General features: G+C 49.5%; 2 protein-coding genes across 2 annotated transcripts in view; one reads left to right on the forward strand and one right to left on the reverse strand.

Moving 5' to 3' along the window:
- The window catches only part of AMFR (autocrine motility factor receptor), a 30094-nt gene extending 22428 nt beyond the window's left edge, over positions 1 to 7666 (forward strand). The window contains exons 13-14 of the mRNA XM_059824715.1: positions 4360 to 4544; positions 6071 to 7666. Coding sequence (XP_059680698.1) covers positions 4360 to 4544; positions 6071 to 6221 — 336 coding nt within the window. The 3' untranslated portion in view covers positions 6222 to 7666. The remainder of the gene's footprint in view (positions 1 to 4359; positions 4545 to 6070) is intronic.
- Positions 7667 to 11603: 3937 nt separating this feature from the next.
- The window catches only part of GNAO1 (G protein subunit alpha o1), a 149033-nt gene continuing 147204 nt past the window's right edge, over positions 11604 to 13432 (reverse strand). Inside the window, exon 8 of the mRNA XM_059824923.1 lies at positions 11604 to 12136. Coding sequence (XP_059680906.1) covers positions 11949 to 12136 — 188 coding nt within the window. The 3' untranslated portion in view covers positions 11604 to 11948. The remainder of the gene's footprint in view (positions 12137 to 13432) is intronic.

Consider the following 13432-nt stretch of genomic DNA (forward strand, 5'->3'; position numbering starts at 1 on the left):
CTGGAGGAGGCACTTGGAATATGGGGAGCTTTGGTGTGAATGGAGTGGGATACAAACAGGACCAAGAGATAACAGCCCTTTTACATGTAAAGCACAATAACGGGTTTTGCTGTTCTTCACTAAGGGCTTTATTAAGCAGCATGTGCTAGCTAAAATGTGGCAGGAAAAAAAAAAGTTATCCTGCAAGTAGAATAAGGTCTCATTCCACTTTTGTTTTTCCCTGACTGTAGTAGCAAAATCGTGAGGGTTTCTGTTTTATAAACCTCCCTTTCCACTGGCTTAGAAAGAGCGAATTTGTGAGGTGTGTGACTTTCTGCCTCTGCAGCTTTTAATAACCTAAACAGCCTGTTACTTACCTGAAATTGAACTGTGGCAGTTCCCTTGTTAGCAGGTTGCAAGACAGAAAAGACTTTGGTTTGGTTTGATACTGCAGCTGAGGCTGAAGAAGAGGTGGTGGGGATTGGTACAGGTGTTTGACAGGAGTCTGGGGTAGGAGATGCAGAACTGCGGGAATGAAAATCCTGATCTGGGTCTAGCAACTCTTGAGTAACTTTTTGGGTTAACTTGAAGGTTTTGGTGGCACTTTCCCTGTTCTTGGAGTAAAACCTCTCTTCCTACAAATGGTATCTAACTAGTTTTCCTTAGCTTGGTACTGGCTTCAAATCCTGCTTTGAATGATTGTGTTGCTGTTCACCTTCCTTACTTCCTGCCCAGTGCTACCTGTGTCTCTGTCCTTCCTTCTGCAGAACTTGAAAACCCAGGAGTGGCATTCATACGTCACGTCCTTGAGCACGTGCTCTCTGATAGTGACATCTTCTTGCTTTGCATTACAGCTGAGCACTTGGCTCAAACGATGTGTTTTAGTTGGAGCAAACGGCGGTTTGGATGGAGAATGTATTTTTGTTTTGTAGAATAGCACAGTGACAGCCTGGAGATACGTGAACAGTTGCGAATTTCCCGCAACCGCGTGGGGAAATTTCCCACAGCCTGGTGGCTCTGTGTGTGGGATGAACCTGTGGCCTCTGCGCAGGCTTTCCTGGATGGATATTTACTGGGCCAAATGGGATTCGTAGGCAAAGGCTGAAGTGGGAGACTGAGCCTGCCATGCACAGAGAGAAACTTGCTGCTGGGTAGCGTCGTGGAAGCTCCAGTTGCTGCTGTCCTCCTCCTGCCTCGTAAATGAGTTGTGCATTTAGTGGTAACTTAGACTGGCTTCAAACAAGCTTCACCCTTGTTACACAGCCACAGAGATCTGCCTAGGAGTCAAGCTTGCTTAGCTCCTTCCTATTGATCGTGTTTCTGTTGTGGAGAGGAGACTTGGGAGCCTAGGGAGCCTCTAGGAAGGTCCTGTCACTTTTGTCTCTCTTTAATGTTGATTTCGGTTTTTAATTGAGTACCTGGCATATTGTAGATGTTCTCTTTCTTCTTGCCAGAAGAATATGTTGCTGTAGTCAGCCAAACTCTCGTCTGTGTGGAAAGGTCTAGCAGCAAACAAGCTACTTTAGCAGGTTGCACTTGATTTTAAGAAGCTTTTTAAATGCAAGGGAGAAGCAATATAAGAAGCCATCATCATCTCCTCTGGGTGAGACTTGAATTTCCAAATAGTGGATAGATGTAACTTCATACTTTATGACAGTCCCTGAGAGAGACCATGGCAACTCTAGTTGCTTTGTGCTGCAGCCTTAGAGTAAGTTTTACAAGCTTTCCATCTCTTTTCTTCTTTTTTTAAATCAACATACCCACTGAGAAGCTTTGCAGATCTCCAGCAGCAAGTGGCAGACCCATTGGAGTTCTGCGTGTTGGAAGTAACACTTCTTAGGGGAGCTAATGTGCTCAAATAAAAGCACCCTTCTTCATCAGTAGCATTGGTTTTCCTCTGTGCCATGCATCCTGTTATGACTTACTTCTATGTAGAATTCAAAGGATTTAAGATGAAGATAATGACTGATTTCCGCCCACATCCCCCCCCACGCACATTTAGCTTATGGTTTTGGGGTGTCAGTGCTGACATGACGTAAGGGCAGTTGAGAGACATCTCTGAGCACCATCGTGGTATAAATAGTCTTAAAAGTTTGTGAGATAATGCTCTAAACACTGATGGCCTCTAACAGTCCCGGCCTGTACACTTAGCAAGATGCGTGCACATACTTCTCTCCAGTTGTGCACTGAAATGCTAATGCTTCCAGCCGTGCGCATAATGCTCCACGTGCTCGCTCTCCATCCCTATCACATTTGCCCTCCCTCCCTCTTTTCTGACTCTTGTTACTCCCTATAAGAACAGATCCCAGAGCAGCTACAGCTACTCTTTGCAAGCTTGTATTTTCATGTGCTAAAATGTATTTGAAGATTATTCTTGAAATTTTTTTTTGTGTTTGTTTATCTCTTTCTGTAATCCTGGGTGGAGACTGGGTAGGACTGCTCAGACCTAACTTATGAGCTGTTGTTATAAAGCTGAAGCTTGCCTGGTGCAGCTCTTGACCCCCGCTGCCTTGAGAATCCAGTTTATTGTCATTGCTTAAGTACTTGGTGACTCTATTTAGAGACGCTTCTGAGGCATCCTGTGGCTTTCGTGAAAGTAACTCTTTGTCTCTTGGAGCCTGAAGGAGGAGTAGTTTCTGTAGCGTACAGGTTTCTGCATCTGAACTCTGCTGTCATACTGAGGCTTGTCATAACCTTTACTGCAATTAGTTTTGACATTTTTGTCTTTAAAATCTCCTCAGTGACCGCTTTTGTGTTCAGACAGAAGAATAGGCTTTGGGTATTGATTTTTTGCATCTTTGTAACGTTAAGAAAAAAGAAAAGCTTAGGTGGGCTAGCTTGCATCTTCTGATACAGATGGCCCAGGGGAAGAAAAAAAAGTGATCCTGTCTGAACATCAACCATAACGAGTGCCGTCCTCACTGCTTTACCCAGCAGAGCTTTGCTTTTCCGTGTCCACTTGTGTGGTAATGGGAAGCAGCAGTCCGGTTGTTCCGTACCTGTTCCTCTGGATCTGCCGAGGTTGTCTCGGCCCTGGATAAAGTCTGTGAAATCATTCTGTGGAGCTCTCGTTTCCTCCTCTCGGACGTGGCATTGCTTTGAGACAGTCCAACAGTACCCCATCGCGTTACCCCGGTGCGTTAGTGCGTGTGATACGGGGAGCCCTTCCCCAGCACGCTGGAATTCACGGGTTTTGCTGAAATAGGCTGAAGGTGTACTTGTGTTTGAGGTTGCAGTGCTCGTACTGCTCTGCCTTGGGCCCTGGCATTCCTGCTTGGTTTGCCTAGTTGATGGGAAGCGACACTTGTCCTGGTTTTCGCTCTCTGCAAGGCGTTGCGTCGGGGAGATGGCGTTACCGGTATGTCTCTAGGGCTTTGCAATGACTCAGCTTGTTTTGCACATCAGCTGCTGAAACCTGTGCATTGCACGCTGTAATGCTGCTGAGTCCGGGCCGTTGGGACTTGGGCAGTGGTCCCCCTGCGGTGCCCACGTCACCGGCTGTCGAGGCTCCTGCGGCGGGTATGCCGAAGGCCCAAAACGAGGGGGTAGGAGCTGACTTGGCTAATACCTCCCTGATGCATCCTACTTGTTTGAGTAATCCTCTGGGATACCAAATGATGGCTAAACCCTTAAGCCCTTCATTGAGGTGATTTGTTTCTTGACGCTACCGCACTTAGAAACATCTTGCTTTTCCATCGCGGAGCTGATGTGATCGTATATGACAGGATGCGATCAGGATATGCTGTTTCACCTATGCTAGTTCACCAGCGTCATCGTTCATCAGCTCAATTTGCACGTTAGCGTTGCCAGCCAGCTGTCAAGGGTGAAGAGGCGCGATGTGCGGGGCTGCCAGCTTCTTTTATTGACACGCCGTGCTTGGGCCGGTTGCCAGCCTTGTTGCGGCAGTCCGAATACACAATAATTTCGGTGAACCGAAGCCTCATAAATTCCCTTCTCAAGCACGCATCCTCTTTGGAAATATATTTGCTAATCTTTCCTTAGTATATGGATTTCAGCTGTTTCAACTCTTTACTGTTGCATTGCTTGTCAAGTCAGCTGTGGAATCTGACTATTTCAAATGCCGCATTTTCATAGAGTATTAATTATGAGTAATTAATGTTTGTCTTTGAGATTACTTTCGAACATGGCATAAAAGATAACAGCATTATAGAATACAGGCTCTTTGAACATGTTTTGAAATAGCTTTGTTCCGTATTTTGGCTGGGGTTTTCAAAGGAGCCCAAGGGAATTGGGTACAGCAGGTGAGCGTCTGGTTTCTTCCAGTGCCTCAGAAAATGACAGTTTGCTTGTTGATTTGATGCAAAGAAGCCCTGTTAGCAAATTTTGCAAAGACTTACGACTTTTTTCCTTTCCTTTTAGACTGAGAGAGTGCCGCTTGAACTCAACTCAAGACTGGAAGAAATGGTGGAATTCAGTGAAATGGAAGCAGAGCCAAGTGAAGCGGAAGATTTTGAGGCCAGGGGAAGTCGCTTTTCAAAGTCAGCTGACGAAAGGCAGCGTATGTTGGTTCAGCGGAAGGAGGACTTGTTGCAGCAAGCTCGAAAGTACGTTCCTTCCTAAAACTCCAGCCTGGCCACTTGGTTATAGTCCCCCAGAATGGGTTTCAAATGGATTATGTCCGCTGAGAGCCTGGGCTGATGCAAGGATTAGTAAGAGGAATGAATACATCTGCCACAGCAGGCTCAGGAAGCTGCTTAAGACAGTCGTCGCTGATAAACCCAACTCTGAACTAGCGTCATGTGTCCCAACATGCACACAGCTTCCGAAGTGGTTGATGCAAAGCCTGTTGAAATCGGAGAATGATTTCTCCAGCTTCAATGGGCTTTAGTCTGAGCCTATAATAAGTGCGAACGCATTAGTTGTGCTGAGTCCTCTAGTAATCTTGAGCTTGTCTCCTGGCATGGGTGTCAGCCCTCACGGCCTGTGCTGTTACAGCTGAAATTAGTCAGGCACCACTCTTTCCAATACAGAGCGAGTGTCTTAAGCACGAAGCAGCGCACAGTTGACTGGTGACCACTTACTAACGCACGCCAGAGGAGCTCATGACCCGCCAGTCAGCACCGCTGAGGAGAGGATGACCAACTTGAACTGTTTCTTTTAGCCCGACTAGTAATACCTATTAGAGGTAGAATTTAACTTTTTTCACATGCGTTCCAGTCATGTTGGTGAACTTTACTGGCATCCAGTTGCTGATTAAAAAGAGAAGAAAAAGTGCTTTAGTGATGTGGAGAAAACTTTTTAGCATTTGTAACAAGTGTTGTTCTTCCTTCGTATCGCAGGGAGACTGTTGAAAGGGTTTACAAAAACCACGCTGAGTTATGCGTCCTTTGGTGTTACCAGGCTACCTATGCTCCTTTTTTTTTTCCATGCTGAAATGCCTTCATATAAATAACTGGGGGTATGACACCTTTCACAAGTTTGTCTCTAAAGAGGCTTGCTCTTAAAATAATTCTTCCTTTAAGTTTGAAAAATGTCATTTAGGGAGACAAAGTGTTTTTGACTTTCTGGTTTACTGCTTCCCTTCCTGCACTGAAGAGCTGCGGAATGGCAAACTGCTATATTTTGTCACTAAGTGTAAAAATTCAACGGGATGTTAACTCTGGCAGCTGCTTGCTTGTATTCTTGCCTTACCTCACACCTCGCAGCCCTAGTACCCCTTCTGTCAAAGGCTTACTCGTTGTTTTCAGGGAGTGACTTCTTGTGGTGGACACTGCCAGTGTCTTACTAAGGTTGGAATAACGGGGACAGCGAGATCCAGTGACTGACCTGCAGTCTCAGTGAATCACTCTGAGTTAAGGGTAGAGCCCCGACTTTTAGAACTGGCTCCCTCCCATGGGCACGAGGATCTTGCGCAAAAACTAAGAGCTTCTGCCAACTCTGCGAAGTCTATCGTAGGTTATACGGGCTTCTTTTTTTTTTGAGTACATAGCTTGTGTGCGCTTTTATCAAGGTATTCTCCTGCTTTCAGCGCGCCTTGCACCGTCCCTTCGTGGATGTACCAGTGAAGTATTTTCCAGAGCCAAAATGCAGTGGGCTCTGCTCACCCATCTTTTCCTTTTTCCTTTTGCAGGCGTTACTTAAACAAAACCTCCGATGAGGAGCTGACCACGGAGAAACCCTCTCCTCCTCCTGAGGGAGCGTCCGCCGATCCCGTCACCCTGCGTCGCAGGACGCTCGCTGCCGCCGCCGAACGGAGACTTCAGATGCAGCAAAACTCTTAGCGCTCGTTGCCCCTCCTTCCTCCTCCTCGTGAGCAATGTCGAATAAATAAATTAAATACAAAAAAACCGCTGCGCTTTCTATACCAGCAGGAAAGTGTCTCTTCAGAGTTCAGCTAGCTGTGCTGCTGGGTGAGCTGGCTGCCTCTCTGCTGTATAAAGCATGTGGTCTAATAATGTTTGGACAGCTGACAAATTAACCTTTTTTTGTAATATTTTCTATGTGATGTTGATCCCCTCCACGAACAAAAGGCAATTTCTGAACCACGGGCATGATTTCTGCAGCTAGTGTGAGGTATTAGGCTGACTGCACAGCAGAGGCTGGGGAAAGCGTGTTCCGAAATTAGCAGCTGTGGGTGCAGGTCGCGGAGGGCGCTGGCATGTTCAGCTCGAGATCGGGGAGCGTTATTCCAAGAAGGAAGAAAGCTTAGAAATATGCAGCAAACCCTGCGTTAGATGAGCAGGCGCCCACTCTTCAGTCCCTGTTCGTGTTGACAGCGAGGGGTGTTTACGTAGCCGGCGTGAGGGGCTGGGGTAGCGTCGCTGGAACGTCAGTTCCTAGGCTGGATGGAAGTTGTCTAGCTACGTAACGCGGAAACAACCAAATTAATTGTGCAGCGAAGCGCCGATTCACGTCGATTCCAGCATAAAATAGTTTGTTTACCGCTGCTGGGCTCTTCTGCGCTGGCAGAGGGCTGGCTCTGTTCACCCCCCAGGGCTGCATTATTTTCCTTTGCCTTTTATGTCCAGAAACAAGTGAGAGCCTGAGGGGAATCGAGTGAAGAAGAGGGGGCGTAAGGCGAGGTTACAGCCCTTGCCATTCAGTGTTAACCATAAGCCAAGGGAGAACGCTAGAAAAACCTGCCTGTTCTGGACTCCAGAGCAACACGGACGGGACTTTGTGGAGATAGCTCCGCTATCTTGCTTTTTATTTCATTTTTTATCCCCACAACTTCACCGTGAGTTTATTTGGAAAGACTGGCGGAATTGGGGCAGCCGGACCTTGGGCTGGCTGCAGCCCAACCTGCTCACCTCATTTTTCTAAAGAACTTTTGACACGAGATCCGCTTGGAGCCGCTGATGCTAGCTTGCATAGTTGAATTTTCCATGGGCAGTGACTTAATTTTTAAACTTCTGAAGAGTGAGTTCTGGTACCACTGTCCTTTAGAAGGAGCCGAGTATTATCTAGAATTGTTGGTAACTTTTTTTACGGTTGGTTTTTAGGACATTTGAAGGTGAATTTAATGAGAGGAGTTGCATCGATGTTTAGGTGAAAATAATTTATTTCAATAAAACTCTTTGGGAAGCCTTACCTTGCAATGCTATTAGTAAACTTCAAAGAATTTTTTTGAGATCTTTGGTTTTGCTCAGAGCACAGCTGTTTTGTTTTTATTGTTTAAAAAAAAAACAAAAACCAAAAATAAAATCTTTGTCAGTGTTGAAAATTGTTTGGAAATTCCTGTGGTGTGACTTCTCACGTTCCTGGCGCGCGTTCGGTTTGTAAATGTAACACCTGCACTTCGTTCCCTTCCGATTCCCCCTTTCCCTCGCGGTGGAAAGGAGCGCAGCCGCCTAACGCCGGGTTTAGGAATGTTTTCCCAAGCCTCGGGTTGCAGAGCAGTAATTTCTACTGGGCTTCAGTCATGCTGTGAACATGGAAATGGAAGAGAAATAGTGTCTCGAGGGACTGTGAAAATCAAGTGGGGTTTTGAACCGGCTGGCAGCGTGCGGGAGGGATGAGAGCTATTGTACGCATGAACAGGACAGAGTTTGGGTCTTTAGTCAAGCAGCAGAGTCGGTGTACCTCGGAGTGCAGACGGGAGAGGAGAAAACAGCACCGATATCCTTGGTGCTCCACGTTTCCTTGAGTTCCTCCTCCTCGCTGCGTTTCTGGGGGATTTTGTACATGATGATGCTCTTACAAGTCTTTTCCAACCTAAATGATTCTATGATTCTATGATTTTGTATGTGATGATGCAAAATGACCCCAACTTCATCTCAGCAGAGGGGGTGCCTGCAGCCAGGACAGGTTTTGACCCGGCTTTCGCCTTGCAAGATCTCCAGCACCTTGGCGTGTCCTCTCCCAGCCTGCCCGCCTTCCCGGGGAGGGAGAGCTGTGCCCTGGAGAGGTTTCCTTCCCCCTCGTCAAACGCAGCGGGTGAAGAGCCCCTGCTTCCCTGGGGGTTGGCTGGGCAGCAGCGCCCCACAAACCACCTCCGCCTCTGTCTGCTGCTCTGTGAGCTGTGCGGCATCTTGGCCACCCCAAATTTCACCACTACAAAAAAAAAAAACAAAACCACCAACCAAAAAACCCCCAATCCCTGATTTCTTATGTTCGTGCTGGCCTGGGAAGGTACCGGTAAAGCAGCTCCTTGGCCACCGACCCTTTCTGCATGCTGAGGGACACTGCTGTGGAGGGCGGTCCTTCGCCCAGCAGCAGATCAACGGGGATGGCGGAGACGCCCTGAGCCTGTCCTGCATAAACCCCTCGTGCCCAAGATCCTGCAATGGCTCAAGCCGCAACAGAGATGAGCAAAGGGGCTGCCCGGCTTGCCTGGGTGGAGGGAGGCTCCTGGAACTAAACCAAGGTGGGGCGGGGATGTCTCAGAGGCTCTTGGGCTCTTCTTTCCGGACTTCTCTTGTTGGATTCCTGACCTCTTCCCGGCAGCCCTTCCCGTTGCTCCCGCGGGAGCGGGCCCTGGCCAGCCCCTGGATGGCATCCCTGCCTGCGGCACCCTCGAAAATGGCCCACTTCAGCCGTGAAAGGCTGGTTTGTGCAGAGGAGCACGCGAACCAGCGGTGGCCTCTTGGTTGGCTGCGGTGGCCTCTTGGTTGGCTCCACTGCCCTGGAAAGGGAGGTCATCCGAAGAGAAGCCTGAGTGACTTCCCCAGTGCCAAAACGAGCTACTTCTGGACCACTGTAAACAGGAGGAATTGAGGAAACCACGTTGGTCGGGAGATGCTGCTGTCTGATGGAGCAGCTCTTCTAACCTCCGCGGGCTGGGGGTGTGTGACGTTGGGTGGGTGGCCCGGCGTAAAGCCGAGGTGGGAGGTCCCGGCTGCTTGGGTAACCTTCTCTACGGCTCCTTCACCGGCTTTGCTGATGGGCTCGGTGGTCCCGCAGGGTTTGGAAGCGTTCCTGTGGCTTGGGAGGGGATGGTGACCGTGGCCAGGCAAGACGGAGAAAGCAGCCCTGTGCCGGAGCTGCGCCGAGGGGCAGCCGGCTCTCGAGCGTCCCACCTGCCATCACGGTGCCCGACGCCGGCGCGTGCGGAGCCGGGGGACCCGCGACAGAGGAGAATGCGAAAAAACACTCAAACTGTGAAAGCCCCCCCAAATTGTGGGGAAAAAACCCCCCAAGCTGTGAGAAAACCCCAAATTGTGAAAAAAAACCCCAACCTCCAAATTGCTCCAAATTGTTGAGAACATCACAACTTTCTTGGAGAACTTTCGCTTATGTCTTAGGGGAAAAACTCGCACGTTTTGGGGTTTCTGATGTTGCTGCAAGGTGAAGGACTCACCCTGATGACTATCTTTGCATTCCCAAAAGAAATAAAAATATTTTCTTGCCCGGGGGTGGGGTTTTGGGGGGGGATTTTTGCTCCCGGTGATGCTCTGAAGCAACCTGAGCCATCCGGAAGGGCTTCCACGCACCGACTCCCCAAGATTCGCCCCCAAGTCTTAGCTCAGCCCCTTCTGCCCACGCTACCAGCAGCACCCCCCCTCCAAAAAATGTGATTTTTCGTATTTTTTTCTTCCTCCCTTAGGAAGGAGGCGGGGAGGCGCGGGGGGAAAGAAGCAGGCGGAGGCGCGGGAGGGGAGAGCCCGGGCTACAGACAAACATTCTCTTTATTGAGCTACACATGAATTTTTCCATTAGTCAGAGAAAGAGATTGGCAGTGTGTAATATATCACAGAAACCTCACTGATTGGTAATAGAAAGGCTTAGAAAGACCTGGCGCTTTATATATATATATATATAATATTTTTATTTTTATTTTTTTTTTTTTAGTTTCCTCTTTATTTATTCATTTTCTTTTAAACAGGTGTGACTGCTCTCCTTCAGCAAAGGTAACGCGTAAAAGTGAAACCGTGAAGACGTCTGGTTACTAATCAAAGTAGAAATGACGAAGGATTGGTCATGAAAACGGTGGCTTCAATGTAAACACTACATTCGCTTTTTGTTTTTTTTTTTTCTTTTTTTAATTCTTTTTCGTGGTTTTGTGTGTATTTTTTAAAATTTTTAAATTATTCTCATTCTCGCCTTTTTTTTTTTTAAGGTTGTTTTTTAAGTTTTTTTTTTTCTTTTTTTTTCCTTTCTTTTTTTTTTTTTTTTTTCTCAGCACAAACATCCCCACATGAGAGAGAGAAAAAACACCATTCACTAAAAGGGAGAGAGGACTGGGGCAGGGCGGGGGGGGGGGGGAGAAAAAAGCAGCACAAAAAAGCATTCACTGGAAAGAGTTAAAAATGAATAAAAACCAAACAAAACCAAAAAAAAATACCCTAAACCAAAAAAAAAAGATAAAATAATATATATATATGTATAACCCTCCCCGAGGCCGGCGATGGGCGGGCGGGAGGGGTGAGCGGGGAAGCCTGTCCGGCGTGGCCGAGCTGTGCTTTTGGGTACGAACCTGGCGAGCGAGCGGCGACTCGGAGCAGGGAGTTCTTCGACCAGGAGGGCGTGAAAATGGGGGCAAAACCCGGCGGCTGCTGGCTAGGCAGGGCTTTGGCCTAAAGTGGCGGGGCAACGCCAAAAAATCTCATCCCGGAAAACCCCGAACCCCGGAGAGGGATCGGCCTGCCTCCCGAAACAGCCAGGATGGGAAATGGGAAAAGATCGTCTTCTTGTTCCTTCCCGTTCTAGCTATGGCACGTGGCCAGGGGGGGAGTTTTCCATTTTTTCCCCTCTTTTTTTTTTAAAAAATGCATCTTTTAGATTCTCGAGGCAGCGGCTCGCCCGGGCTGGGGTCAGGCAGGGGCTGCCCAGCCTTGCCCACGCCAGAAATAAAAATAATTAATCACAATAATAATAATAATAATAATAATAATTAAAAAAAGACAACCCACAATAATTAATTCTAATAATAATAATAATAATAAAAAAATAAAAGCCCACGGTCAAATAGCTCGTGGGAGGAGAAGCCCCCCCGCCCCGCACAAGAGCACCGGCACGGCCACGGCGGGGGCGCGGGCAGGATCCGGCCCCGCTTTCGCCGTGGGGCGACCCCGGGAGCTGCCCCTTTGCCCCCTCTCCCCCCGGCCGGTCCCGGCGCCCTGCGGGGGGGACGCCCCGGGAGCTGCTGGGTGGCGGGGCCGGGCAGAGCCCCCCCCAGGGTCCCCCCAAGCTGTGACACCGGGGGGACGGTGCGAGGGCAGGCGGGGAGTGGGGTCTGCCCACGGCTCCTGCAGACAAACTAAAAAGGTGGTTGTGGATTTTTTTTTTATATATATATATACGTATATATATAATTTTTCCTTATGCCTTTTTATTTACCAACTTGCATGATTATGATTACGATTTTTTTTTCTCTCATTCAATCTATTTTTTTTTCATTTTGTTTCGCTTTTTTTTTTTCCCCGTGCGCACGTGTGTGTCGGTGTGTGTGTCGGTGTGTGGTTGCGTTGGGTTTGTTTTTTTTTTTTAATTATTATTCTTTTTTGTTTGTTTCTTTTCTCTCCTGGCGCCGGGACCACCACCAAAGAAGTCGCTTTGCGCCGCGGGGGTCAGTACAAGCCACAGCCCCGCAGGTTGTTGGCAATGATGATGTCGGTGACGGCGTCAAATACCACCTGGATGTTGTTCGTGTCTGTGGCGCACGTCATGTGGCAGTAAATCTCCTTGTTGGGGGAGCGGTTTTTGCTTTCGAATTGTGCTTGGATGTAGGCGGCCGCGTCCTCGTAGGTGTTGGGACCTGCGGGCAGAGGTGGGGGGGACAGAGCGGGGGGCGTCAGGGCCGTGGGCCACCACCTTCCCACCCCGCGCCCAGCCCCTCGCTGCTTGCAAAGTGCTTTATTTCTAAAAAAAACAGGCAAGACCTACTTATTTTCCATTTTTTCCCCCAATTCACCCCTCAGCAGGGTCCATTTATCCCTTTTTCCCCCCCCACCTCCTTCCTTTCCCCTCCAACTCTCCTTTTCCACCCCATCTGGCCCATTTCCCCCCTCTTTTCCCCCAAATTGTGCACACCTGGGCTCTGTTGGAGACTCCTCCCTCCCCAGGTGTTGCCATTTTGGCCTCCCTGCCTGCTCCCCTTTTTCCTCCCCGGGGAAGGGCAGCAGCCCCCAGCTGCGCCCAGCCGGGCCGGGTCCAAGGGATGCTTGTCCCAGCATCGCCGCTGCCCTGGCATCACCGGTGAGTCCCCGTGGCGCATCCCGCAGCGCCCATCCCAAGGGAGCGCGGGGCGGGGAGAAAGGCCGGGGGGCCTGGTGGCCCCCCGGCCAGGCAGGCAGGGGGAGGGATGGCCGGGAGGGTTGGTGGCCACTCCAGCATCACCCATGGGTGCTGGCGGCATCCCTTTAGCGGGGCTGAGCCCCTCTGCGTGCTGTAGGGCCGGGTGGGGGTCTCACCCCAGGCTCTGGGGCAGGGGAGGGGATGTGGTGGGGCAGGAGCCCCTCGGAGATGTGCCGTCACCCACTTGCTCCGCGGACCAGGGGAGTTTTGTAAGGCAGGCTGGAGAGGGGCCAGATGTTTGAGCCGAAAAATGTGCATTATTGCATTAAGCTGCTTACGGCAGCGAGCGGCTGCGCCCGGCCCCTTGCAGGAAGCCACAAAGCCTGAATTACGCCCCTGAAATCGCCTTTGGAAGAGCTGCTGTTATCTGGAGATTTATTTTCCTTTTCCAGCTCACTGGTTCTCCTCCTTCCCGATGCGGCGGGTGGCTGAAGGAGAGGGGAGGTGGCCCAGTGCCACTAGGGTGTCCTTCTCGCCGGGGTAGCTGGGATGTGCCATACAGCTCCATGCGGGATAGTTTGGGATGTCCCACCAGGTGGCTGGGAAAAAACTGCTGCTTTCATGATGGAGAAGCCTAAAAACCTCTGGTGAAAATGCTGGTGTGCTTATGCCATAGGGAAATGGGCACTGTCTTGATGGGGGACCCCCTTGTCCCCAGGGTCTGGCGTCCAGGGTGGGTGCGCTCTAGCTGAAATAATGCAGAGACATTCAAGTATCTGTAGGAGATGCTGGAGCCTCTGAATTGGAACTGATTTTT

Source organism: Gavia stellata, chromosome 15, assembly GCF_030936135.1.
Source record: "Gavia stellata isolate bGavSte3 chromosome 15, bGavSte3.hap2, whole genome shotgun sequence".
Taxonomy (NCBI): Eukaryota; Metazoa; Chordata; class Aves; order Gaviiformes; family Gaviidae; genus Gavia; species Gavia stellata.